The 26755-nt window shown below is 43.3% G+C and overlaps 1 protein-coding gene across 1 annotated transcript in view; it reads right to left on the bottom strand.

The window, feature by feature from the left end:
* The window catches only part of LOC115459102 (VPS10 domain-containing receptor SorCS1-like), a gene marked incomplete at both ends in the record, with an annotated part of 299388 nt that overhangs the window by 129569 nt on the left and 143064 nt on the right, over positions 1–26755 (bottom strand). The window contains 2 exon segments of the mRNA XM_030188967.1: positions 15963–16109; positions 20266–20445. Coding sequence (XP_030044827.1) covers positions 15963–16109; positions 20266–20445 — 327 coding nt within the window.

Genomic DNA, 26755 nt, shown 5'->3' with positions numbered 1-26755 from the left:
CAAACACACCTTATTGTATTTGTTTCTCTACCGGTGTTGGCGAACGCCTTCATGGTATTATGTAAGCCACGTTGAACCTGCAAAAAAGTGGGATACAAATGTAATAAATAAATAAAACCCCTTCGCGAAAAACTACACTGGCTCCCAATCAAAGAACGCATTGCTTTCAAAATCTGCATTCTGGTTCACAAAATTATCTACGGTGAAGCTCCAGGACACATGACAGATTTGATTGACCTACCAACTAGAAACACATCCGAATCAACACGAACGTACCTAAATCTGCACTACCCAAGCTGCAAAGAACTCAAATACTGTACAAATCAACTAACGCATCCAGTTTTTCCTACATAAGCACACAACTGTGGAACGCATTACCAAAAGCCTTGAAAACTACGAATGACCACCTAAACGTCCGGAAAACACTAAAAACTAACCTGTTTAAAAAGGCATACCCTACCGATCCAACATAAATGCCTGATCTTTGTAACACAACAAAACTAAAGAACGTAATGGACATAACACAACTCTTCCGTTGTACGATTCCCTAGTGTGGCTGTGCCACATGAACTTTATCTTACCACAACATCACTTTGTATTTGTTTACACCGGAGTCTGTAATGCCTCTCCGTTACTATGTAAGCCACATTCTGCCTACAAATAGGTGGGAAAATGTGGGATATAAATGTAACAAGTAAAATAAATAAATAATATGTAGGTCAACTTAAAGGTGGCTGATTGCTAATTAAAAACATGTTTTAGCGGTGACTGTACAGTTTTGATGGTCTCTAATTATCCCTTTTCTGTGGGAATATTACTATTCTATACCTCTAGTGATTGCCTCGATATTCTCTCTAACATGCAATTTCATTGTACTCCATTTATGTGAACTACCTGGTACAGTGTTGTGTAAAGTGATGGAATGAGATAAAACTTAACTGTAACAACTGAGGAATTCAGCCGTGATGAGATTGCCTGAATCCTTAGTGCCTTTAGTATAATCCACAAAATCATATACAGTGTAGTCCCAGAATACATGACAGACCTCACAGACTTACCAATAAGAAACAAAGTCAGATCATCAAGATCTTACCTAAACCTACACTACCCAAATTGCAAAGGAGTGAAATACAAAACAACTTACGCAGCCGGCTTCTCCTACATAAGCGCACAACTATGGAATGGGCTCCCAAAAGAGGTGAAAACAATCCACGACCACTTGAGCTTCAGGAAATCACTAAAAACCAACCTCTTCAAAAAGGCCTACCCCGACGAACCCACGTAACCCTCTTCACCTACCAACACAGCATGACTATGATCGAACAGGACATCACTCAATCTTCATCCATTCCGACCCTCCACTTGTACCTCATACGATCACTATACAACTTTGTATTTGTTAACCACTGACTGGGCAAATGCCTTTAACGGTACTACGTAAGCCACATTGAGCCTGCAAATAGGTGGGAAAATGTGGGGTACAAATGAAAATAAATAAATAAATAATCCTCAATGCTTCTACTGAAATCGTCACTGCTGCTGCTGTAATCCACCAATAGAATAAAATCCTCTGTTTGACCTCACCTGTAGGTAGGCAGGAAAGTTAGGTCCTTTAAGTGAACTTTCTAACCAGTGGCGTAGCAAGGTGGGGCCACAGGGGCCTGGGTCCCCCTAAATTTCCTCAGAGCCCCTGGTTTTGCATCTTCTTATTGTATTAGCTACTCTTACTGTTCTACAAGTTTCTTGCATCTTCTAGTCCTTTCTGGAAAGTCAGAAAGTTAGAAACAGGGGCGTAGACATACCTCACAGTGGGAAGGAGCCAGAGCACGAGGTGGGGGGGGGGGACGGACACATTTTGGCTTGCTGCCCGCCACCACCCCCGCCTCGCCGCCATGCCACTCCCCACCCACTGCCACATCAAATACCTTGGCTAATGGGGGTCCCCAACCCCCGTCAGTTGAAGCATTGTCCAGCGTCGGTCTCCGGCACCACCACGTTGCCTGCCCTGGTCTGTCTTCCCCTCACATCCTGCATGCTCCTTTCAGTGAAATTGAGCATGCTGTTTTGCAGTTTGCAAGTTAATCTTGTAATGTTAAAATAAATATCAATAAAATAAAAAAAAAACCCAAAACAGATGAATAATAAATAAACTGAGTGCCCTCAGTACGGGCCTTAAAGTGACTGACTGGGTTAGGAACTGGTTGAGTAGAAGGCAACAGAGGATAGTGGTAAATGGAGCTCATTCTGAGGAAAACGATGTTACCAGTAGCGTGCCGCGAGGTTCGGTTCTTGGGTTGTTTTTTTCAAACATTTTTGTAAACGACATTGCTGAAGGGCTGCTTGATAAGGTTTGCCTCTTTGCAAAGGATACCAAAAATTTGCAATAGGGTTGACACCCCTGATGTTGTGGATAGGATGAGGAAGGACTTAGCAAAACTAGAGGAATGGTCTGGAATTTGGCAGCTTGCATTTCGACTGGAAACCACCAAGGGAACAGTACAGTTTAAAGGGTGAAGAACTTTTGTGCATGTAAGAGGAGCGGAACTTGGGTTTGATCATATGTGATGATCTTAAGGTGGCCAAATAGGTAGAAAAGGTGACAGCAAAAGCTAGAAGGATGCTTGGGTGTATAGGGAGAGGAATGAACTGTAGGAAAAAGGAGGTGATGATGCCCCTGTATAAGAGTCTGGTGAGACCTCATTTAGAATATTGTGTACAATTCTGGAGACCACACTTTCAAAAAGGTATAAACAGGATGGAGTCAGTCCAGAGGGCAGCTACTAAAATGGTCAGTTGGTCTTTGTCATAAAGCGCATGGGGCAGTCTGCCTCCCTTAGTAACGCAGTAACATAGTAAATGACAGCAGATAAAGACCTGTACGGTCCATCCAGTCTGCCCAACAAGATAAACTAATTTTACATGGTATGTGATACTTTATACCCGAGTTTATGGGAGATTAGACCGTTAACCATCCCTTCAGTGCAGTAGACAGGACTCAGCCTCTGTGAAACATCTCAGAGACAGTCTGCAGACTTAATTCTTCCATAATTCACAAGCTCCTAACCTTAGCATTCTAGACCCTTCATCATGGTACCTCTTTGTGCTTGGCATGTTTTATCACTCCGTATAGACCTTCTCGGACATTCTGTTCTTCTTTGGGTCATCAGCTCTCCACACCCCCTTTATATCTAACAATGCTCAAATCCACAGGCCATTCAGCCTTTTTTGCGGTCACCACTTTCCACTAGAATTCTTTGCCTTTGAATATCCGTGGTGAGTTGTCCTATCCCCATTTTTGGACTCTTGTAAATTTGTTTCTTTTCTCCCAGGCATTCACGGACTGAGCAGGTTCCTGGGTCAGGACCTACCTTGAAACGCTACCTAATTAATAATTTTCTTTTTCTGTCTCTCTCTTTCTACGGTCCTGTTTTTTTGTAGTTCCTTTCCATTTCTGATTGAGAATGTAAATCATTTTGACTGTTTTTTTGAAAGGCGGTATATAAATATTTGAATAAGCATAAAGATCTCAATATATATAGTTTGGAAGAGAGGCGGGAGAGGGGAGATATGATAGGAACATTTAAATACCTACATGGCATAAATGCACAGGAGGCGAGCCTCTTTCAAATGAAAGGAAGTTCTAGAAAAAGGAAGCTTAGGATGAAGGTGAAAGGGGATAGACACAGAAGAAACCTGAGGAAATACTTCTTTACGGAAAGGGCGGTGAATTTGTGGAATGGCATCCCGGTGGAAGTGGTGAGTATGAAAACAGTATCTGAATTCAAGATTGCTTGGGACAAGTACATAGGATCTCAAAGGGAGTAATAAGACATAGATAACACAGATGGGTAGACTGGATAGGCTATCTGGTCTTTATCTGCCTACATTTTTCTATCTTTCATTAAGCACTACTACATTTCAAAGTTCAGTACTTCATTTTTTTATTTAAGATGTTTTAAAAGTCAATTTTACATAACAATATATGAAAATTTGTTTAAAAACACCCATATTAGACCTGCATTGGCAGACATCATACAGGATATGAATATGATACCCCTTATTAGAAAAAACATGAGAGTTTACAAAAATTTATTGTTTTTATCAATGGATATTTAATTACAAGTTAAATACTGTGGTGAGGCCCTGGGCCTCAAGCTCTTCAGGTCAAAACAGATTCTGTCTCCCTTACAGGTTTGTGGGAGATTAGGCTGGTAACTAGCCTTTCAATGCAGCAGAGAGGACTCAGCCTCTATGAAAAGCTCAGAGAAAGTCTGAAGACTTAGTTCTTCCAGCACTGATCTATTTCTAGTACCTATTGCACTCAGGGTGAATTGATTTATAAGATAGCTTAACTTTAGGGCAATCCCCTTGAACGCCTTGCCCTCTGTAATTTTAAAAAAAGACCAATAGACCGGGAACCTCCTGTCTTCTCTTCTTTAAAAGGAACACAGGCTTTATTAGAGTACTGAGATATAGAATTAGGCTCTAGCCACCTTCCAGTCTTATGCAAATAATCTCCCATCTCTCCTTCTAACCAGCTCTGTGGGGGCGGGGGGAATATTTTTCTATTCAAAATTGCTTCTCCGTCAGTTTACAAAACACTGACAAAGTTATTAGAAGGAACTCAGTTAATCAGCCTCCACACCCTGGATAGGACAACACTCAACTTGACCTTGTTGTCCTGTCCTCCACCCCCAGCTGTTAATCTAAGTTCAAAACAAACATCAAAACAAAAAAGTAACAAGAAAGTCAGAAAGGCATCTTAATCCTCTCTTCAAGGTAAGCACCTTGTCCAATTGTCCCTCTGTAGACCTTCCCCCATAGACTTCTAGGCTAGAGATTCTTAAGCCTTGTAACTCTCCCTTATCTCCCTCACCAATTTCACCTTCCTCCAGAGCTAAAGAGATCTTTTTCAAGACCTCTAAACACCAAGCCTCTTCCTGCTTATCAGGTTTCAAACCTCTCAGGGAGCTTGGGTCCTTCTCTTCCCAGTTAGTTTGGTTTAGTCCCTCCTAGCCTCTCCTAATATAGGCATTGCTTCCTGCTGGGGTTGCAGGCTTCCCTGTCCCCACTCCTCTCATTTATTTCCAGCTAGGGCCAGAACTTTCCTAGCTGGCCCCTTCCATTTCTGGGTCTAGAAATCCTGGCTCTTGCCTCGGCTTTCTGGGAGTTGCAATTTCCCTCCCTTTCCTTTTCTTATATGCGAAAAATGACCCCTTTTCTTTTCCTGACAGGTCCCTGTACCTAAACCCGTCAACTTAAAATGGCTAACACTGTTTCCTTTGTGTATTTAATGTTATCCTGGAAACAGGGAGTGAGAGCTCCCCCTGTGGCGACTCCAAGAAAGGACACCACCTGTGCCTGTCACAATACAACCAACACTTTTTTGTTGTATAGCATTGGGTGGAGGTCACAGGAATAGGGTTCACGCTGTTGCACATTGCAACATAGCATGATATGTGATAGTTTGTATTCTGTGCTTACAGAGTATCTGTGATGATGGTGAAACAGCATTGTTTTAAGTGTGCAGATAAATGTGTATAAATACATATAATGTCACACTGTTAAAATTGCTGTAACTAATATGAATATTATTAGCTTAGAAAAAAATAACTTAAAGCAGGTGAATAATGCAGGACTGTCACTGAGCTATTACAGACTCCTTTTGCTAATATTGAATTCATGGTACCAGATTGCCCCCAGCTGGTGCATCAAAAATATTGTTTTTTTAAGGTATTTGTATATAAAGATTAAACTTTCACACAGGCAGGAAACAGGTTCCTGATCTAACTAGAACTCAGTGGGTTTCTTTGGGTCATGCTGTTTTTTTTTTACATGACTATTAACTATCTATGACTATTAACTATCTAGGTCATTTTGCAGGGCATGGTGTGGGTAATAAATACTGAATTAAATTGTCTTCAAAATCTGTTACTCTTATTGGAACCAGGGAGCATTTCTAAGGCATAAAAAAAAATGTGTGCTCGATTGTGTCTGTAAAGTTAAGTTCATGCAGCCTCTACGTGCATAACTGTAGCTGGCCTCAACAATCGTATTCCCAGAGTATGAAAGGGAGGGACAGAAGTTGCTTTTTGAAAATTCCGCCATACACATATAAATTAATACAGAAAATATGTACATACTAAACAGAAGATATAAATGCAAATGCACAAATTCCCTAGGATAATTTTCAGTGAAATTGCTCACATGCTTTCACTTTGAAAATGTGCACAACATACGTGGGTATAGTTTTCCAGTTGAGGAAGGGTTCCTGGAGGAGGAGCGTACGCTTACATATACTTTAAGGTTTCCTAAAGTACGTGCATCAGTGTTCATTGTACAAGAACCCACTCAAAGGGTAGGTTCAGGTGCTTTTTCTACAGCCAGACCTGGTAGTAAAAGGTCCAGTGAAAAACCCCCACCAGCAGGGCCTGGTTGCGAGGAATGACTTGATTCACAGACACTGCTTGAGGAGTGGCCTAGTGGTTAGGGTGGTGGACTCTGGTCCTGAGAAACTGAGTTTGATTCCCACTAGCAACATTCCATGTAGAAGCCTGCGCGGCCACATTGGTGATCTGCAAGGGCCGACTTCTACATGGAATGTTGCTAGTGGAATAGCAACATTCCATGTAGAATCTCAAATAGTAGCAACAGTGGAGGAGTGGCCTAGTGGTTAGGGTGGTGGACTCTGGTCCTGAGGAACTGAGTTTGATTCCCACTTCAGGCACAGGCAGCTCCTTGTGACTCTGGGCAAGTCACTTAACCCTCCATTGCCCCATGTAAGCTGCATTGAGCCTGCAATGAGTGGGAAAGCGCAGGGTACAAATGTAACAAAAATAAAATAGATACTATTGGAGATTCTACATGGAATGTTGCTACTATTGGAGATTCTACATGGAATGTTGCTATTCCACTAGCAACATTCCATGTAGAAGGTTGCGCAGGCTTCTGTTTCTGTGAGTCTGACGTCCTGCACATACGTGCAGGACGTCAGACTCACAGACTCAGAAGCAGAAGCCTGCGCGGCCACATTGGTGATCTGCAAGGGCCGACTTCTAGTGGAATAGCAACATTCCATGTAGAATCTCAAATAGTAGCAACAGTGGAGGAGGAGTGGCCTAGTGGTTAGGGTGGTGGACTTTGGTCCTGGGGAACTGAGTTCGATTTCACAGCACAGGCAGCTCCTTGTGACTGGGCAGGTCACTTAACCCTCCATTGCCCCAGGTACAAATAAATACCTGTATATAATATGTAAGCCACATTGAGCCTGCCATGAGTGGGAAAGTGCGGGGCACAAATACAACAACAACTATACATTTTTTTTGTTTATAGGGATGCCTGTGCCATGGTATCACTGATCCACCCTCCCCTTCTTCCACACCTGCCAGTGTACTATACAGGCATCTGTCTCTGAAGGGGCCACATATTCACTGTCTAACTACCTGAATAGCAAGATGTTCCAAAGAAATCAGGAAAGACCCTGGGGTATCACAGGGGTGGTCCAGGTAGAGGCATGGCCACAGTAGAGAAGCAGCAGCAACTGGCAGGGGTATAAAGACAGCAGCAACCTCATGCCTGCCTCTTGCTGTTGTTAGAGCTACAGCTGAATTTTAATCTCTCTGATACATCTCCGGACATCCTCTCAATTCTAGCACTGGCCTCTTTGTTTGGTCATATTGTTTCTGCTGGAGTGCTATTTTTTTCTGCCACAGTGATAGAAGCTTTTCATTCTGCTGCAGCAGTTGATCAACACAATGAGCCAGTTGGTTCTGATTCCATGAAGCCACACCTTCTGCTTTACTGTTACATCCAGGAATCTCTTCTGCAGACTGACACGTCTATGAAGGGAGACGGCGGAGGCAATATAACAGCATCTCTTACTTCCCTACAGGAAGGCCTTCGTCTTGTCTCACCACCTGTTATTCCATGTCATGGTCCTCCACAGATGGATCATAACTGTTCTCACCAAGCCAAGGGCAAAACTATCATGGAGAGAGCCTAGGGCCTCCCTCTGATAGGGGCCACCTGCTGCCTGACTTAGGACGGAGATACTCACCACTCTCCTCCCCCAACATTTGGCATCTCTCCCCCACTTTCCTTCATTTCTACCCACATTCCAGTTTGCCTGCTTTTCTATCAACCCATTCTCCCTGTGGTCCAGCATCTCTCCTCCACTCCAATCCCCCCTCCTTCCCTTGATCCAGCATCCCTCCTTTTCCATTTCTTGTCTAGTATCTCTCCTTTCTCTATACCCATGGTCCGGCATCTTTCCTCTCTCTTCCTTTCCATTATCCAGACTCTCTCTCTCCCTCCCCTCTGCCCCTGGGTCCAGTATTCTAGCATTTCTCCATTCTCCTCCCCTGCTATCCATGATTCTGCATCTCTCTCTCTTTCTCTCTCTCAACTTCCCTCCCTGTTTCCATGTAGGCAGGGCATGTCAGAGGGAAGGCTCTAGGGTAGGCTGCAAGGAACAGGTGTAAAACACTGTACCTTCCAGCAAACGTTAGCAGTAAAAGGTAGAAGTGAGGGAAGAGGTTGTGAGAAAAGAAGAGATGCCAAAATGTAGGCAAGAGATAGAGGGGAGTGAAGGAAGAGATTCTGGACCTGAGGGCAGAGGGGAGGGACAGAGAGATGCTGAATAACAGAAATGAAGAGAGAGGAAAGATGCTGGAAAATGGGGAGGGAGAAGGGGAAGAGAGAAGAAGAGGTGTTAAACCTGTGTGTGGATGGAAGGAAAGAAGAAATGCTAGACAATGGGAGGGAAGAGAGAGAGAAAGATGTGGACCACTGCCAGTTGAATATTACCCCCATACTTTTTTCTAAGCCCATATCTAGTAGGTCTTCTCTCTGACTGGTGGTCTTGACTACCTAACCTCTCTAACAACTTCACACAGGTTGGAGCCATCATTCATAATGGCATTCATGACCCCTAGCAGCAGTCTCATGGCACTACTGCTAAGAGTCATCCTTCCATGGGGGAGGGGGCAGCATGTTCTTGGAAGAGTCAGAAAGGTGTCAAGGGGTTAGAGTGCTGCATCAAGGAGGGGGGGGGGGGGGGTGACCCAAGATATAGTTGTACCACTCCAACCAGGTATCATTGTGACAGCACCCTGGGCTGCATTAAATGTTCAGACCCATATCAGAAAATACTGTCAGCCCAAGCATGTAACGCAGTACCCGTGCACTAACTGTATGCCATGTGTGGTAAATGCAGGGCAGATGCAGGACACACCCCCTGGATTTACTATACAAGTTTTGCTTCCAGTGGGTGAGGGATCAATGGCAGGGGGTGTGCTTTTCTTTGGGGGGATTGGGGAATGGATGTCTGAGGGCAAGAGGCACTGAGATTCCATAGGTTGTTGAGTTGCTTGGTAAACAAAGGTGTGGAAAAACACCAAGTTTTACTGTTCCCGAGTAACTAATCCCCTTCCCGACCCCAGTCCAAACACCAATTTTCAAAAATCAATTCTCAGTAGCTATGAAGACATTTTGAAATTCTGTTATTTCTGTATTCATAAAAGTGAAAGTTTAAAATGATATTTGAATTGAAATGTCTTGTTTTATCCAGCAAATGTTGGCCATAGCATTCAATATCATAAAACTTTTCCTCCATTAAAATACATTGGTAAAGACAAAGAGCCTGAAAAAACATTTTCCTCTATCATTACAGCTTCATCATGATTAATTTATCCATTGAAGTTCAGCACTTCACTTTTCAGTTGCCTACATATGCACCTCTCTTCATTCCGTGATTCATATCACATATTTAATGTTGCCCATCAGTGTCCTATTTTTCGGTGCCTGAAAGTTTTCACCTTGCCTCCTTTCTTTATTAGTTTTCTGCAACTGTATCATTTTCAAATGTTAAATCTATATATCTATATATATCTATATGTAGCAGAGCCCCAGGACAGGCTTGCAGCAAACAAACATTTTTTTTCCATCTTGGTGTATTCTATAAATATATTACAACATTAAGGTTTTTTTTTCCCCCCTCTTTGGAACATGTCAGTTTGAAAAATGCTCCTTTTGCTTACACACCATTGTTTCACGAAATGATGTCAACCCTTCACTGGTCCAAATGTTTTAGTTTTCAAGTTTATTAGTTTCTTGATACACCACCCAGGCAGTTTGCAATATTTCAATAAAACACATTTGTGCAATAAATACAGGGCAGAAATGGGGCACATCCCCTGCATTTACGTTTTGCACTGATCACACATTAGTGCTTTCAGAGGGTGAGGTTCAATGGCAGGGGGAGGTTGGGGAATAGGTGACTGATGACAAGGAGGCTCTGGCCTTTGGAGGAGGGGGTACGATTAATGTCAGGGGGTGCGGGCAGTGGTGTGCTGGAGCCAGCTCGCACCGGCTCGCAAGAGCCGCTTGTTAAATTTTGACAGCTCTTGCGAGCCGGTTGTTGTTGGGGGTGAGCCGGCTCCATTGCGGGAGGTAAGCATGGCAGGAGGGCGCCATCACAGGCCATGCTTACCTCCCCTGCCGCTCCGAAGCATATCCAACCATGTCCTTCGCCCCCACCCTCCCCTCCCCTCCGTCTTTTTTTAATTACCTCCGTCGAAGCGCGCGCCATTTAAAGCCCTGCTGTGTGCTGGCCGTCTCCAGGCTTCCCCTGCTTGCTTCGGATGATGTTTGTGCCTTAGTCCCGCCTTCATTCTGACGTCATTTCCTTTTTTCGCGAAGGTGGGACTAAGGCACAAACATCATCCATTCCAAAGCAAGCAGGCGAAGCCTGGAGACGGCCAGCACGCAGCAGGGCTTTAAATGGTGCGCGCTTCGACGGAGGTAATTTAAAAAAGACAGAGGGGAGGGTGGGGGTGAAGGACATCGTTGGACATGCTTCAGAGCGGCAGGGGAGGGAGGAGAATCGCTGGATGGGTAGAGGGGGCAGGGGAGAAACCTGCTGGGCATGGGTGGGTAGAGGGGGCAGGGGAGAGACTTGCTGAGCATGGGTGGATAGAGGGGGGCAGGGGAGAGACTTGCTGGGCATGGGTGCGTAGAGGGGGGCAGGGGAGAGACTTGCTGGGCATGGGTGCATAGAGGGGGGCAGGGGAGAGACTTGCTGGGCATGGGTGGGTAGAGGGGGGCAGGGGAGAGAAGAGAATTGCTGGGTATGGAAGGATAGAGAGGGGCAGGGGAGAGAGGAGAGTTTCAGGACATGGATGGAGGGGAGAGCAAGAGAAATTCTGGACATGGATGGAGGGGAGGGAAGGGAGAGAGAAGAAATGCAGGATATGGAGGGAAGATAGAGGAAGGAGATTAGATGAGGGAAAAGGAAGTGAGGAGAGAAACTGCACATGGATGGAGAAAATAGGCAGAAGCTGGATCCACTGTACAGTCAAGTATGCGGAGGACCAGAAATGAAGAAGAAAGGAGGAAAGAAAAGAAATAAATGGAAAGGAAGCCCTGGAAACGGAGTCAAGGGAACAGATAGAGAGCAGCAGAATCAGATACTGGACCAGCATGATCAGAAAAAGAAAGTCACCAGACAACAAAGGTAGAAAAAAATAATTTTATTTTCATTATAGTGTTTGGAATATGTCCATTTTGAGAATCAGGTGCTGAATGTTAAAAGTTTATATTTATTTACTTATTTATGGCATTTTATCCCATATTAAATATGAATTAGATTGGAACCTGGGATCATTAAATTTTTTTTTCCTGGAGAGAGTAATGTGTTGGCCGCCCCCCCTCCCCCAGGGGGTTTAGCCAGCTCTGCAAATTTTTTTTTTTGGGGGGGGGCGCAGAGGTGGGGGGGGGGGGGCGCAGAGGTGGATGGGGGGGGGGCGCCGAGGTGGACCAGGGAGAGAGCCTGTTGTTAAAAATTTACCAGCACACCACTGGGTGCGGGCACAACTTCAGTCGCCATATGTAGAATCCAGGGGTTAATGCAAAGAGAAGACCTTTACTGTGTATTAAGTACACTTCTTACCCTCTTCTATCTGCACTGGTAAGAAGAGCATGTGGTGCATTACTGCAAGGCACGGTCCATGCCCCTTAACGGTCCCGTAACCTGCCCATTTCTGCTCATTTCCAAGCTATATTCTTGGCAAGTGAATTAGCAGTGTCGTGCCTGTGTGGTAACAGTTACCCGAGCTGTGGACTAATTCCTGCTTTGACTGTTTAAATCACTTTAGTGAAACGTCCCCTTGTTCATATTTGTCATTTATCATTATTCCTAGTACGAATTCTGTTGCTAAATAATATTTCTATCCAAAATGCTTTATACTAGGCGATACACGGTATGCACTTTTCTGTCTAGATGTTTTAAAATAGAAAGGACATTGTATAAAGCAATTCGTAACTGCAGACATATGTGCCTTAATAAATAATGAAGACAGGGAAAGGAAAGCCGTAGCCTTTTGTTCTCGCTGTAACTTTATTTTTATTTATTTATTTTTGCACTTTTTTTCATGTGTAGTAAGCAGAAATGAATAAAACAACAAAAGGGTGAATGAATAAGCAGCTCTGTTTCTTGAGAGAAACAAAGCAGCAGATTTCAGCTACAGAAGCATTGGGCAAGAAGTTTAGTAAAACAAGGAGGCTGGTTTAGCAAACTGGGCACCGAGATTAGGATGAGAATTTTTTAAAAAAAAGCCAGATCTGCCCACACTACTTACAACATTTACTCCTTTGTACTTGGAGAGGTGAGAAGGGAAAGAAACCTGTTCTCCACATTGCTGCTTTGCTGTGGCTCTTATCTGGGTGAACAGGGCCGCCGAGAGGGGGGGGCAGGGGGGACAAAATTCCCCGGGCCTCCAAGAGGGGCCCGGCGCCGGGGTCAGGCCGCTGGCACTGCAGTCCCCGGTCTCACCTGCCTGCCTCCTCGGCTCCAGGCCCCCGGCATTCGAAGCGGCAGTCACAGATCGCCTCCCTTCGGGCCTTCCCGCCCTGTGTCCCACCTTCGCGGAAACCGGAAGTTACATCAGACGAGGGCGGGACACAGGGAGGGAAGGCCAGAAGAGAGGCGATCTGCGACTGCCGCTTTGAATGCAGGGGGCCCGAAGCCGTGGAGGCAGGCAGGTGAGACCGTGGACTGCGGCAGCGGGGGGAGCGACGGGGAGTGGCAGCGGTGGGGGGCCGAGGCGGGGCGACCTTGCCCCAGGCCCGGCCTAGTCTCTCGGCTGCCCTGGGGGTGAAGTGGATGTGCAGAATATTTAGACCTTGCACATTATTTATTTACTTGGGGGTGCTGAAAAATGCGGTAGCGTAGGCGTGGGTTGATCCATTTTTGGGTCTGAGACCTTACTGCAAGCCATTGAGCCTAGCGGTAAAGCCTTACGCAGTAACCACTCGGTAATGACCTACGCGCGTCAAATGCCACTCGACGGGGTGTCCGATACGTGCGTCCAAAACTATTTTTCAGATGCGCGTATCAGCCACGCCAAAAATGAAATTACCACAAGAGCCATGCGATAGGCGGGCGGTAACTCCATTTTGGCGCATGTTGGGAGCGCGTAGATGCTTACGCGGCTTAGTAAAACGGCCTCTTATTTATTCACTACCTTTTTTGAAGGAATTCACTTAGGGGCCTTTTTACTAAAGGGTTTCCGCGCAGCAACCCCGAACTACTGCCGGCCCAACGCAGCCGCCGGCAGTAGTTCCACCTCAAGCGTGCGCCATTTCCAGCGCTACGGAATTTTTTTCCATAAGTATTAGCGCGGCGCTAACCTGGTGGTAACTGGACAGCGCCATGCACTGCCTGGTTACCGTGGGAACCTTTACCGCCACCCAAGTGCCCCCCCCCCCCCCTGCATGGCCATGTGGTAGGAATTTTACTGCATGGCCATGTTGATTTTCGGCCTTTTTTACCCACTGAGGTAAAAAGGGCCCGGGTGTGGGGCAAAAACAGCCGCCACCACTCTCACAGGGCCCTTTTTACTGCACCTTGGTAACAGGGCCCCTTAAAGCAATGTACATTGACTTCAGGCTGAAACTCTCAGCTCCTCTGTTCTTTCCGGTACACATTCTTATGTATACGGGGAGAGTCTTCCTCCCTTAACAACCTTAAGATATGGATCGAGATATTTTAACCATGAAATCCCAAGAGCACATTCACAAGTCAACTCAGGGGATTGTTTTAAAAAGAAAAGAAAGAAAGAGCCCAATATTCAAAAGGGCTTAATCGGACAGGACAGGTTTCCTAACCAGCTAAACCCCACTAAGCTGGCACCATTCTGAATATTGGCCAGTGTCCAGTTAAATTCCAGGTGAAAGCACTTACTGGGATATTCAGTACCAGAGCCTGGACATTCAATGCTGGTCTAATTCAGTCCCTGGCTATCAGCAACTTAGAACCGCTGATTGCCATGGGCCGAATATCGGGCCCAGAAATCTTAGACATGCTTCAAATGGCTCCTTGTAATAATATCCCTCCATGAGGGTATACAATTCATTCCTACTTGAGCTCTTTCAATTATATATTTGGTTTTGTTCAGTTTTTAAATTTATTGTTCTTTTACTCAACCCCATGTTTCACCCTTGGTCTCGCTACCTGAAAAATGGTAGAACCAACACTGTTAAGCAACTGTTTCATTCCCTTCAGTCAAGTTGGTAGGTGAAAAAGCAGACAGTAGGATGAACACAGTTTTCATTGTCCACCCCTCTACCTATCCTTCAACCTCCAACCTCTACGCTTCTCCACCCCTCATTGCACCACCCTTCCATGGACTCCTCCACTATCTCTCCATCTTCACCCTTCCCTCATTCATGTCCGTTTTAGCATTTCTGGTTTCTTCATTGCAGTAGGGTAATCACTACAACTACATATGAACCATCACTAGTCAAAGTTATTTTGTCACTGGACAGATGTGTTCAGCAACTCAAACCTCACCCAGATTTCCGCAAAACGTTGTACCTCTAGCATTTACCTCTAGGAATCTACACTGGTAGAATACAGCCCAACACTAAAATTGCATTTCATATCCACTATGCTTGGAAGGACTGACAGTAAAATTGTGTTTGTTTCCTCCTGAGGCAGTAACGAAACAGGAGATCCCATTGTCAGGGATTTGGTTGATGTTCATGGCTCCAGGATACAGTTGAAATCAATGACTCTCCGGTGTTGGAATGTTCACAAATTGTCACGTCGATGAAAGAAGCTAAGTGATCATTTTGCTGATACTTGGATACCATTTACATTTCTTTATATTATAAGTGACATTTAAGAGTAATATTTCAGTCCATTTTCAGGCACACATACTGTTATAACCTGTGACTTCACGTTTGTGGAATTTGGTGAAAACTTTGGTGACTTCTACACCCTCCTTTTTTTTTTTTTTTTTCTACATAGTTTTTTCTCCGATAGGGAGTTTTTGACACTGTGGTGGGTTTCGATTGGGGTAGAAGAGCCTATGATGATAAGTTTGTTAAGGGGTTAGCCATCTATGTAGGCACCCTAAACTGGTGAGACTCCATTTGTTTAAATATATAATTTCAAATTCTTTAAGAATGTATCTGCAATCCTGAAGTCCAGGGTTTATACCGATTATAAAAGAGCTTTTTTGAGTGAAATTTCATATCACAAACCATTTCTTTATGAAAATACAAATTAGAAGCAGAAAGATACAGGTCGCCACTTTCATCTACAGCTCCTTCGCCCCATCTAGTGTACAGACTCCTAACTGCATGAGAACATTATCTGCAGATAAACTTCTGTTTCACCTCTTTATCATCAACAGATAACGTTCAGAATACACCAGCATATTCCAGTACCTTTGTAAAGAGGCGTAGAAAGCCTCGTTACAGTTTTTTTCCCTTTATTTTTAACAAAGTAGTGTTCAATTTAAGTTGAAACGTGTTAGCACCCCTCAAGATAGTTGCTCAAGGCAACAGACTCAATTACAATGAACAAGCGTGCTACTGCACCTATGCACTGAATGCGTTTAGTTTTAATAGCCAATGTCATGGAGTCAACCACAGACAGGTTTTGAAGGCAAATAGCTTACCAGGACGCAGTGAACCGTATTCCCTCTCAGATCGGTCTCAGGGGCTTGCAACAAATGCCAGTCTCTGCCTTTATTGTATGTGATAAAAGTCTTCACTTGATTATCAATCTTCTTGTTAGCCAAGAACATTCCCTTTATGCCTGCTACCTAGGAGAAATCGACAAAGCTTAAAAAATATATCTGATGGAGAGAGACTTTCTCTGTGTATTCAACTGTGTGAAACTCAAACATGGCAAGAGAGAAATGGTGACCTCTGATGAAACAAATCTCTCTCTGAGAGAGAGACAGACAGACAGAGACATCTGGACTGGTATTTTAGAAAACACGTACAAATCCAGTTCTTCCAACATTTGTTTAACAGGATCTGCTGATACACTGTACAGCTTGTTTTAAAATAAACAGAGAAATGGATGCTTATGATCTCATCACACACAGCAGGGGCATCCATTTCAGAACCATTTTTAAAAACATAAATGCCTAAAATATCAGCAGATCAAAATGGGTATATATATGTTTGTGCTGGAACATAAATGTTTAATGTTCCCAAAGATTTCACAAAGCCTGATATCCCTAGTCAATTTTACTTTTTTTTTCTTTTTTTTTTTGGGGGGGGGGGGGGGGATCAACCACTGACTTCCCCTAATCCCTCCAGTGGAGCACTGGTCAGTAGAAGTGCTTTTCTGAACCCTAGATATCCCAGTTAGAACATGTAAATTCTGATATTTATCCTGATGTGAACTGCCCTTTGGAAATTAGTAATTTCCGGAGCAGGTGGGGGGAAGAGGGGGTGGTGATTGGGAGGAGAGGATAGGGGAGGGCAGACTTGTACGGTCTGTACCACAGCCGGTGATGGGAGGCGGGACTGGTGGTTGGGAGGCGGGAAATACTGCTGGGCAGACTTATACGGTCTGTGCCCTGAAAAGGACAGGTACAAATTCAAGGTAAGGTATACACATATGAGTTTGTCTTGGGCAGACTGGATGGACCATGCAGGTCTTTTCCTGCCGTCATCTACTATGTTACTATGTTACTATGTAATACATTTTCATGTCTCTAGCCCACCGTAGCCTCACCCAAAACCCACACAGACAATGCCTTTTAGTCATATACACGTTTTTCACACGTATATTCTGGATTTTTAAGATTAAGATGTTCATGTAATGTAAATGTTAACCCCTTAATGTATGGTGCCTCCAGGACTAGGTTGGGGAACCAGTGGAGAAGCCACTTTTCCTTCCGACCTCAAAGTAAGCAAAGTACTTCTTATCAATTCAGCCTGGACTTCACAGATTAAGACATGCTCAGAGGAACGTAAGGAACCAGTACAGTCTTACCTAGTCCTAGGGCTAGACAGTTACTACATTCTATTTTAAATGCAATATTTAATTGAGTTCATTAAATCCAGGGGTGCATAGCTGGTTTTGTGATTCAGCCCTGAGGAAGGAGGCTTTGGCCTCTGAAAGCTGATCAAAAATGGAACTAGTCTTTTGAAATTTAATTCCTATTTATTAACCTTTAATCCACACTAATATGGTACTCTTTTATCCCTATAGTTTGAAATTCCACATTCAATACTAAGGGATTTCTGGAGGAAAGGGAATGCTCTGGGCAGGCTTTTTTTTTTTTTGACTGATTTAATAGGAGAGCATATACACCCTCTCAGCAAGTCTTGTCAGAGCATTTAATCCAGGGCGTCTTTATTTTAATTTATTCTTCTAAATTCGCTGGCTTTATTGCCAAGGCCCTGCTGGCCCCCTCCATCCGTCGCTATTTAATTAAGGTATAGATTTTCCTCCTCTCCATTCCCCCTTGAGCATTCGTCATTCACAACAGTCTTATTGAGAGATGTGGGCTAGCTGGCCTTCAAACCCCCTTCAAGACGGAACAATCTAGTGCGAAGGAGCATTTCTGGGAGTATTAGTGTCAGCCGGTATTCCGTCTCGTAATCGGCCTCACCCTGGCTACTGATCCCATCAAATCAGCTTCAAATCTGCCTTCTCTATAGTAGGGGAGAAGCCCAGTGCCTTTTCTTGATTACAACAGATGTTGTAACAGCAGGTTTAGCGATCCCTCTTCACAGCACCCGCATTGTAACAAAAGCTGCAGCGGGCAGGACCACTGTTTAAATATTTTATCATCTTACTTTCGAGACTATCACAGAATGCAGGAGTCCAGATCAAACAGAGGGAGTTTCCAGGGTATCCAAATCTTTTTTTGTTACAAACTTTGCTATGGCAACCTGAAATCACATCTCTTCAAATCGACCTTAATGCAGTGTTTTTATTAACAAGTCAACTGTCTCCTAGGCATTTTTTTTTATCAAGTTGCATTAGGGCTCTAAGGGGTATGTTCACTAAGGTGCATTAGCGTTTTTAACGCGCCTGTACATTTAAAGCACGTTAAACACTAACGCATCTATACATTTCTGTGGGAATGTTAGCATTTAACGGCGTAACTTGCATTATTTGCCCCTTAACGTGACTTTAAGGGCAGTAATGCAATTTGTCTTGCACTAACACAGTGATATTTAAGTCACTGCAGGTTACATGATAATGAGATGCAAAACATGCAAATTCGTGTAAAGCAGTTCATTTCTTTATAAATTCCGTCTCAAAACTTGCAGTGAACACTGGGTGCACATCCCAAGTTGTGTTATGGTCATAGCATTACAGTAAAATAGCTGGGGTTATTGTACTGCTTGGGAGCATCAGGCCAGCAAGCTACGGCACGATGCCCCAGCCATGAGTTCCAGGCCAGCCTCCCCTCCCAATCCAAAGTCCATCCTTAATCAAATCCCCTGCCTCCAAAGGATCCCCTTCCGTCTCACCATTGTGTCAATATCTAGAATCTCTGGTGGTCTAGGGGTTCCCCAGGCAGAAGATCCCGTTTTTTCTACCCTTCTGGTGCCACCTGTCAAAATGAAGCCCCTAGCTAGGGGTCATGTTTCCGGTATGAGTTATGTACAAGTAGGGCGGGACCAGAGCTGAACGAGGGAAAGAAAGTCTCCCGAAGCGCCGCCCAGCAGCTTGCACACTTTTCACTGCTGCTGCTACCTGCTGGCCGCTGCCTGTAACCCGACGTCGACGACGAGGTAACTTTTAACATTCAGAGGGCGGGGGGACTGGAGCTTGGCCAGTCGGGGCAGGGCGACTTCAGGCGCACCGCACGGGGCCCCCTTGAGCGCAAGGCCCTATGCGGTCGCCTCGGTCACCTCACCCTAAGACCAGCCCTCTGTGCAGAAGAGTTTTGCCATAAGCTCAGCTCGTGCGCACATGCCAGGCAAGCCGGAAAATGAAACACACATTAGTGTCTCTTTTCTGCGCCTTTAAATATAAGCTTTTCAATTTTTTTAAAATTTGTAAGGCTTATATTTAAGAGCAGGGAACAGACGCCAATGTGTGCTTTCACTTTTAGGTTTGCTCGGAATCGCAAATACTTATTTCTTAGTACCGGTGCTTCCAGGCTTGTATGGACTTTCTTTCATTTCCAAAAGAAATCAAAACTGGCAGATTTTAAAGAAAGAATTGTGAGAAATCCTCTCTTCAAACACCCTAATGCCTGCTCTGAGCTGTTTTTTCAACTGTAAGTGTGGCTTTGTTTTGTGAGCTGTCCTCTGAGCATTGGAAAGGGAATAGGAAATGACCTCATTAACATCCATTTGACTATATTTGCATGCCATTTGCCCTAACCTTTGGTGTGCACATCGTCACCTGTGCTAGCATTCTATGCTAATTATTGATGACGCTAATTGCCTCTAGAGCCAGCCAGAGGCGTAACTAGGTGGAGTGTAATGGGAGCAGCTGCTTCCCCAAACAGATTTTGAACAAAATGGCGCCTTTGCAGATCAGTCCTTCAGCTTCACGCTGCTGCCCTGACATCAAACCCGGATATGCTTCTGGTGCCGGTGAGTGAAAACCCTACTGAGCTTTAATAAATAGGCCCCAAGATGTGTTATTTGTTCAATCCTTTCAGTGATCTTTAAAATGTGTACAAAGTCATTTAGGTCAGATAAAATACCTGGAATTAGCTTGAAAGATTGTCAGAATGTGATCTATGTGTACAAAGTCATTTAGGTCAGATAAAATACCTGGAATTAGCTTGAAAGATTGTCAGAATGTGATCTCCAAGGTCTGAAGGGATTAAGCTATTCATGAGTCTCCATGTACACCTCTAGTTAACGGTGTTCTAATGGTTTTTAGAGCTAATCACGTGCCTAATTACAGCAGACCCTACAAAAAAACATTCTTGTACTTCACGGAAACAGGCAAAATATTGCACCCTGCAGTTTGCACTTGTGATATACCTCATAAAGGTCAATCATAATATTTCCTTCTGGCCCGATGCTGCTTTTCACATTCTCCAAGGCCAACGTGTAAAGGACGCCTCGAGTGTCAGATATGTAAAGGTTGTACGTTTCATTCTGGTTCCATTCTTGAATGGCGACAAATACTTGGTTTTCATCTGTACTGATAACATGCATGTCCTGCAGAAGAATGCAAAGAAAAGAATTTAATTATATGTATTCAGAGAGTCACAAGCCTTGTGTCTACCCATACAGGGCAATTTCCAATAGTTTGTTGCGCCTTAAAAGAATTCATCTCTGCAATCATTCTTTACAATCTGTTATTCTGAAATGTGCACCGACAAGTCAACCGCATTCAAGAGAGAACCCGCCAGGGCCTGCCCACCAGACAATGCAATATCCTCTTGTACCAAGGATGTGTCTCCAGGAGCTTCTGCCCAGGAGGGAAGGGTTAGAGTAGGTGGTGATTTGAATTTTAGGCATGTATATAGCTGGGTGGCTGGTGGATGTGAAGATCACCTGGTCACTTGCCTGCCTGGTGCAAAGGTGACGGACCTCATGCATCACCTAGACAGGATTCTAGATAGTGCTGGGGAGGAGCTAGCTGTCTTGGTACATGTGAGTACCAACGACATAGGAAAATGTGGGAGGGAGGTTCTGAAAGAGGGAAACCAAGGAGTAGGGTAAATTGGCTCTTCCAAAAGACCGAGGGAGACAATAGTTCAAAAAGTTGATCTTTATTGGAACAACTCAAAAGACTTGACACAGCTGCTGTGTTTCAGCACAAAACGCCTGCCTCAAGAGCCTATGAAAACATATACAACACTAGTATAAACATATATATCATTAAAAACTAAAAACATATATGTTTATACTAGTGTTGTATATGTTTTTGTAGACTCCTGAGGCAGGTGTTTTGACACCGAAACACAGCAGCTGTGTCAACTCCTTTGAGTTGTTCCACTAAAGATCGCCTTTTTGAACTATCTTCAGTATTTTGGAAGAGCCAATTTACCCTACTCCTTGGTTTCCCTCTTCCTGATGTATATAGAGACTGATCGTTCCTCCACTTTGTGAGGGAGTTTCTGAAAGCCAAATTTAGGTTCTTAGGTAGAAAGCTGAAATCCAGATCCTCCAGGATAGCATGTTCGGAAATGATCCACATTCCATGCAGAGGACCAAAGACGCATGGGTTCTGCATAGTGCAGGGATGAGGGATTTAGATTTGTTAGGAACTGGGCAACATTCTGGGAAAGGAGGAGCCTATTACGAAAAGACAGATTCCACCTTATCCGGGATGGAACCAGGCTGCTGCCACTAACATTTAAAAAGGAGACAGAGCAGCTTTTAAACTAAAATGGACAGCAAAGCTGAAAGTCACCCAGGAGTGTATGGTTTGGTGTGGAATATCCTTGAAGGATACTACTGAAACAGGACATTTAGGAAATCCCAATACAGAGGTTTCAAGAATAATGAAAGAAAGCCAGGAGTGTTTAAGGGGAGAGCAGAGGAAGAGATACAAATTATCCCTGTCAACTTCTAAGCAGCTTGAAGATGCAAGTTAAAAACAGAATTTGAAGTGTCTGTATACAAATCTAGAAGCCTAAAAAATGAGATGGGAAAGTTAGGGTGTATAGCACTAAATGATAAGGTAGATATAATAGGCATCTCAGAGACCTGGTGGAAAGAGGACAATCAAAGGGACACTGTGTTAACAGGGTACATATTATATTGCAATGATAGAGTGGATCAAATTGGAGGGGGGTTGCACTATATGTTAAAGAGGGAATTGAGTCAAAGAAAATAAACATTCTACATGAAACAGATAGCAGTGTGGAATCCTTATGGATAGAAATTCCATGTATGAAGGGAAGGAGTATTCTTGTAGAGCTGTACTACCATCCATCAGGACAGAACAAACAGACAGAAAAAAAATGTTTACAGAAATTAAGAAAGCTGGCAAATTGTGAAACAGTATAATAATGGGTGATTTCAATTACCCCAATATTGATTGGATAAATGTTACATCAGGGAAGGCTAGGGCGGTAAAATTTCTAGACATAATAAATTACTGCTTCTTGGAGCAACTGGTCCAGAAACCGACAAAAGGGGGAGCTATTTTAGATCTAGTCCTTAGTGGAATGCAGTGCATACTATGAGAGGTAATGGTGTTGGATCTGCTGGTAAACAGTGATCATAACATGATCAAGTTTGAGCTAATATCTGGAATGAAGTCAGCATGAATTAATGAGACAAAGCCAACATGGATTTATTGAAGGAAAATCTTGCTCATCAATCTATTACATTTCTTTGAAGGGGTGAACAAACATGGATAAAGGTGAACCGGCCGATACTGTGTATCTAGATTTTCAAAAGGCATTTGATAAAGTATCTCAAGAAAGACTCCAGAGGAAATTGGAAAGTCATGGGATAGGAGGTAATGTTCTATTGTGGATTAAAAACTGGTAAAAAGATAGAAAACAGAAAGTAGGGTTAAATGGTCAGTATTCTCAATGGAGAAGGGTAGATATTGGGGTTCCCCAGGGGTCTGTGATGGGACCTCTGCTTTTTAACATATTTATAAATAATGTAGAGATGGGAGTAACTAGCGAGGTAATTAAATTTGCTGATGACACAAAGTTATTCAAAGTTGTTAAATCGTGGGAGGATTGTGAAAAATTACAGGAGGATCTTACGAGACTGGGAGATTGGGCAACTAAATGGCAGATGATGTTTAATGTGAGCAAGTGCAAAGTGATGCATGTGGGAAAAAAGAGCCTGAACTATAGCTATGTAATGCAAGGTTCCACATTAGGATTCACTGACCAGGAAAGTGATATAGGTGTCATCGTTGATGATATGTTGAAACCCTCTGCTCAGTGTGTGGCAGCGGCTAAGAAAGCAAATAGAATATTAGGTATTTTTAGGAAAGGAATGGGAAACAAAAATGAGGTTGTTATAATGCCTTTGTATTGCTCCATGGTGTGACCGCACCTCGAATATTGTGTGCAATTCTGGTCACTGCATCTCAAAAAAGATATAGTGGAATTAGAAAAGGTACAGAGGAGGGCGACAAAAGTGATAAAGGGGATGGGATGACTTCCCTATGAGGAAAGACTGAAATGTCTAGGGCTCTTCAGCTTGGAGAAAAGACGGCTAAGGGGAGAGATGATAGAGGTCTATAAAATAAAGAGTGAAGTGGAATGGGTAGACGTGAATCATTTGTTTACTCTTTCAAAAAATACTAGGACTAGGGGGCATGCAATGAAGCTACAAAGTAGTAAATTTAATATGAATTGGAGAAAATATTTCTTCACTCAATGTGTAATTAAACTCTGGAATTTGTTGCCAGAAAATGTGGTAAAGGCAGTTAGATTAGCGGGGTTTAAAAAAAAGATCTGGATGGTTTCCTAAAGGAAAAGTCCATAGACCATTATTAAATTGACTTGGGGAAAATCTACTGCTATTTCTGGGATAAACGGCATAAAATGTATTGAACTTTTTCGGGATCTTGCCAGGTATTTGTGACTTGGATTGGCCACTGTTGAAACAGGATGCAGGGCTTGATGGGCCTTTGGTCTGTCCCAGTTTGGCAATACTTATGTAGATTTTATGAAAGCTTTTGGCAAAGTTTCTCATGAGAGACTCCGGAGAAAATTAAAGAGTCATAGGATAAGAGGCAATGTTTTGTTGAGGGTTAGAAATTGGTTATTTGACAGAAAAAAAGAGGGTGGAGTTAAATGGCCATTTTTCTCAATGGAGAAGGGTGAATAGTGAAGAGTCACAGGGATCTGTGTTGGGACTGGTGCTATTTAGCATCCTGCAATCAGAACAAGTGAGGTGATTAAATTTGCAGATGATACAAAATTATTCAAAGTTGTTAAAACGTATGTGGACTGTGAAAATTGCAGAGTTGCCTCAGGAAATTGGAAGACTGGGCATTCAAATGGAAGATGAAATTGAATGTGGACAAATGCAAAGTGATGCATATCAGGAAGAGTAATCCAAATCATAGTTACCTGATGCTAGAGTCCACCTTGGGAGTGAGTACCCAAGAGAAAGATCTAGGTGTCATTATAGACACTGTGCTGGAATCTTCTGCCCAGTGTGCGGTCGCAGCCAAAAAAGCAAACAGGATGCTAGGAATTATTAGGAAAGGGATGGTAAATAAGACCAAGAATATTATAATGCCTCTGTATCGCTCCGTGGTAAACCTATCTTGAGTTATTGCTTTCAAAAAAGATATAGTGGAATTAGAAAAGGTTCAAAGAACAGCGACCAAAATGAGAAAGTGGAAGGAACTCCTCTCATATGAGGAAAGGCTAAATAAGTTAGGGCTCGTCAGCTTGTAAAAAAGAAAGATGAGGGGAGATATGCTTGAGGTCTACAAAATCCTGAGTGGTGTAGAATGAGTAAAAGTGAATCGATTTTTTTAATTTTTTAAAGAGTACAAAGAATAGAGGGCACTTAATGAAGTTACATGGAAATACTTTTAGAACAAATAGGAGGAAATATTTTTTCACTCAACGAATAGTTAAGCGCTGAACTCATTGCCAGAGGATGTGGTAACAGCAGTTAGCACATCTAGGTTTAAAAAAGGTTTGGACAAGTTCCTGGAGGAAAAGTCCATAGTCTGATATTGAGACAGACATGGGGAAGCTACTACTTGCCCTGGGATTGGTAGTATGAAATGTTTGACAGGTGCCTGTGACCTGGATTGGCCACTGTTGGAAACAGGATACTGGGCTAGATGGTCCATTGGTCTGAACCAGTATGGCTATTCTTATGTTCTAAAGTGGTTGCCAACATTTAGATATCAGGTATGTGCATAAATGACCAGAACACTGACACATATGTGCATATGTGTACACATGCATGTGTAAATTCCAATATTCTTGCAGTATGCTTTTCTATTTAAAAAAAGTGCCTAAATGCAATGGCATGTAGGTAGTTTGAAGGTGGGCGTACACATGGGCGGAGTCTGAATTAAGCATGGATGGGGCACACAACTGCATGAGTAAATGGTAGAAAACTATCATTTATGCTGTTTAGCAATTTAGGAGAGAACATTTACACCAGCTCTACAGTTGATGTAGTTGCTCGTGCCTAAATTATAGGTGTATATTTGACCTCTTATGCCAGTATTTTGAAAATAAATGTACTTACTTTCCATTATTAGATAGGTGCTGCATAGGTCATGCATTTGATATACCACCTTTCTGTAATTCAACCAAAGTGGTTTATGTATTACATACAGATACTTTCTCTGTCTTTAGTGGGCTCATAATCCAAGGTTATTTTTTGTACAGCTGCAGTGGGAACTGAGCCCTGTTCCCTTGGTTCCCAACCCATTGTATTAGCTATTAGACTACTCCTCCACTCTAGGTTCCTAATGTGGATGCACTCTTCTAGAACATAGTGGGTACAGGCATTGCAGAAGCCTCAGTTACTCGTATTCTCGGTGTACTTATAGATACTAAAGTTTCATTTCAGTCTCAAATAGGACAGGTTATACAATGTTCCATGTTCAGATTTATTTATTTGTAACATTTGTATCCCACATTTTCCCACCCATTAGCAGGCTCAATGTGGCTTACATAATACCGTCAAGGTGATCGCCAAGTCCAGTAGATATTAAACAAATACAGTTTAAAATAAGGGTCATGTAAGGTTAGGGTATACAAGTACAACAAGGGTCAAGGAACTAAGGAATATACAATGTCCATTTCGATGTGAGGTTTTGATGCATTACAGAGTTAAGGCGTTTAAGTTGGATCAGTAGAGTAGGCCTTGCAAAACAGATAGGTTTTTAATGATCACCTGAAGTTTAGATGGTCATGGATCGTTTTCACACTCTTTGGTAGTGCATTCCATATTTGTGTACCTAAGTAGGAGAAATTGGATGCATAGGTTGATTTGAGTCCAATGCAGCTTGGATAGTGGCGGCTCTTGACTTAATGTAAGCCGCATTGTGCCTGCTTATGTGGGAAAATGTGGGGTAAAAATGCACCAAAATAAAATAAATAAAGGATTGTCCTTGGTTGCCTGAGGTCTGAGCTTCTTATAGCCCCCTGCCAGGTGACCCATTGCAATAAAATGGGGGGGGGGGGGGGGGTCCTGTATTGCCAAACCCAGTGGATTGAATTCACAGACAGTAAGCTGTCACATTGCATCAGCCATTTGAGAAGCCAGAAACTCGGTGGATTGGGGAGTCCGGCCGTAAAAGGCGCTCGGGTAGGATAAAGTCTACCTATGGCTGAGTTGAGACTTTCGGGGTGGCAGCCTGAAAGGAAAAGACAGTTATAAGGAGTCTAGCCCAGATGGCATTGAACTAGATCGGGAGAGTGAAATCCGCTTTGGGGTTCAATCAGGCCATAGCACTGGCATAAGAGTTTTGCATATGTGTTAACCCAGAAATGACCATGGCTTCTGACCATCTTGAAAAGCAATTATGAGTTAAACCTGGACTGTATTAAGATCAATGCAGTGA

This window comes from Microcaecilia unicolor, unplaced genomic scaffold (genome assembly GCF_901765095.1).
Source record: "Microcaecilia unicolor unplaced genomic scaffold, aMicUni1.1, whole genome shotgun sequence".
NCBI lineage: Eukaryota > Metazoa > Chordata > Amphibia > Gymnophiona > Siphonopidae > Microcaecilia > Microcaecilia unicolor.
Note: the sequence above shows the minus strand (reverse complement) of the source record. Positions and strands in the feature narration are given on the sequence as shown.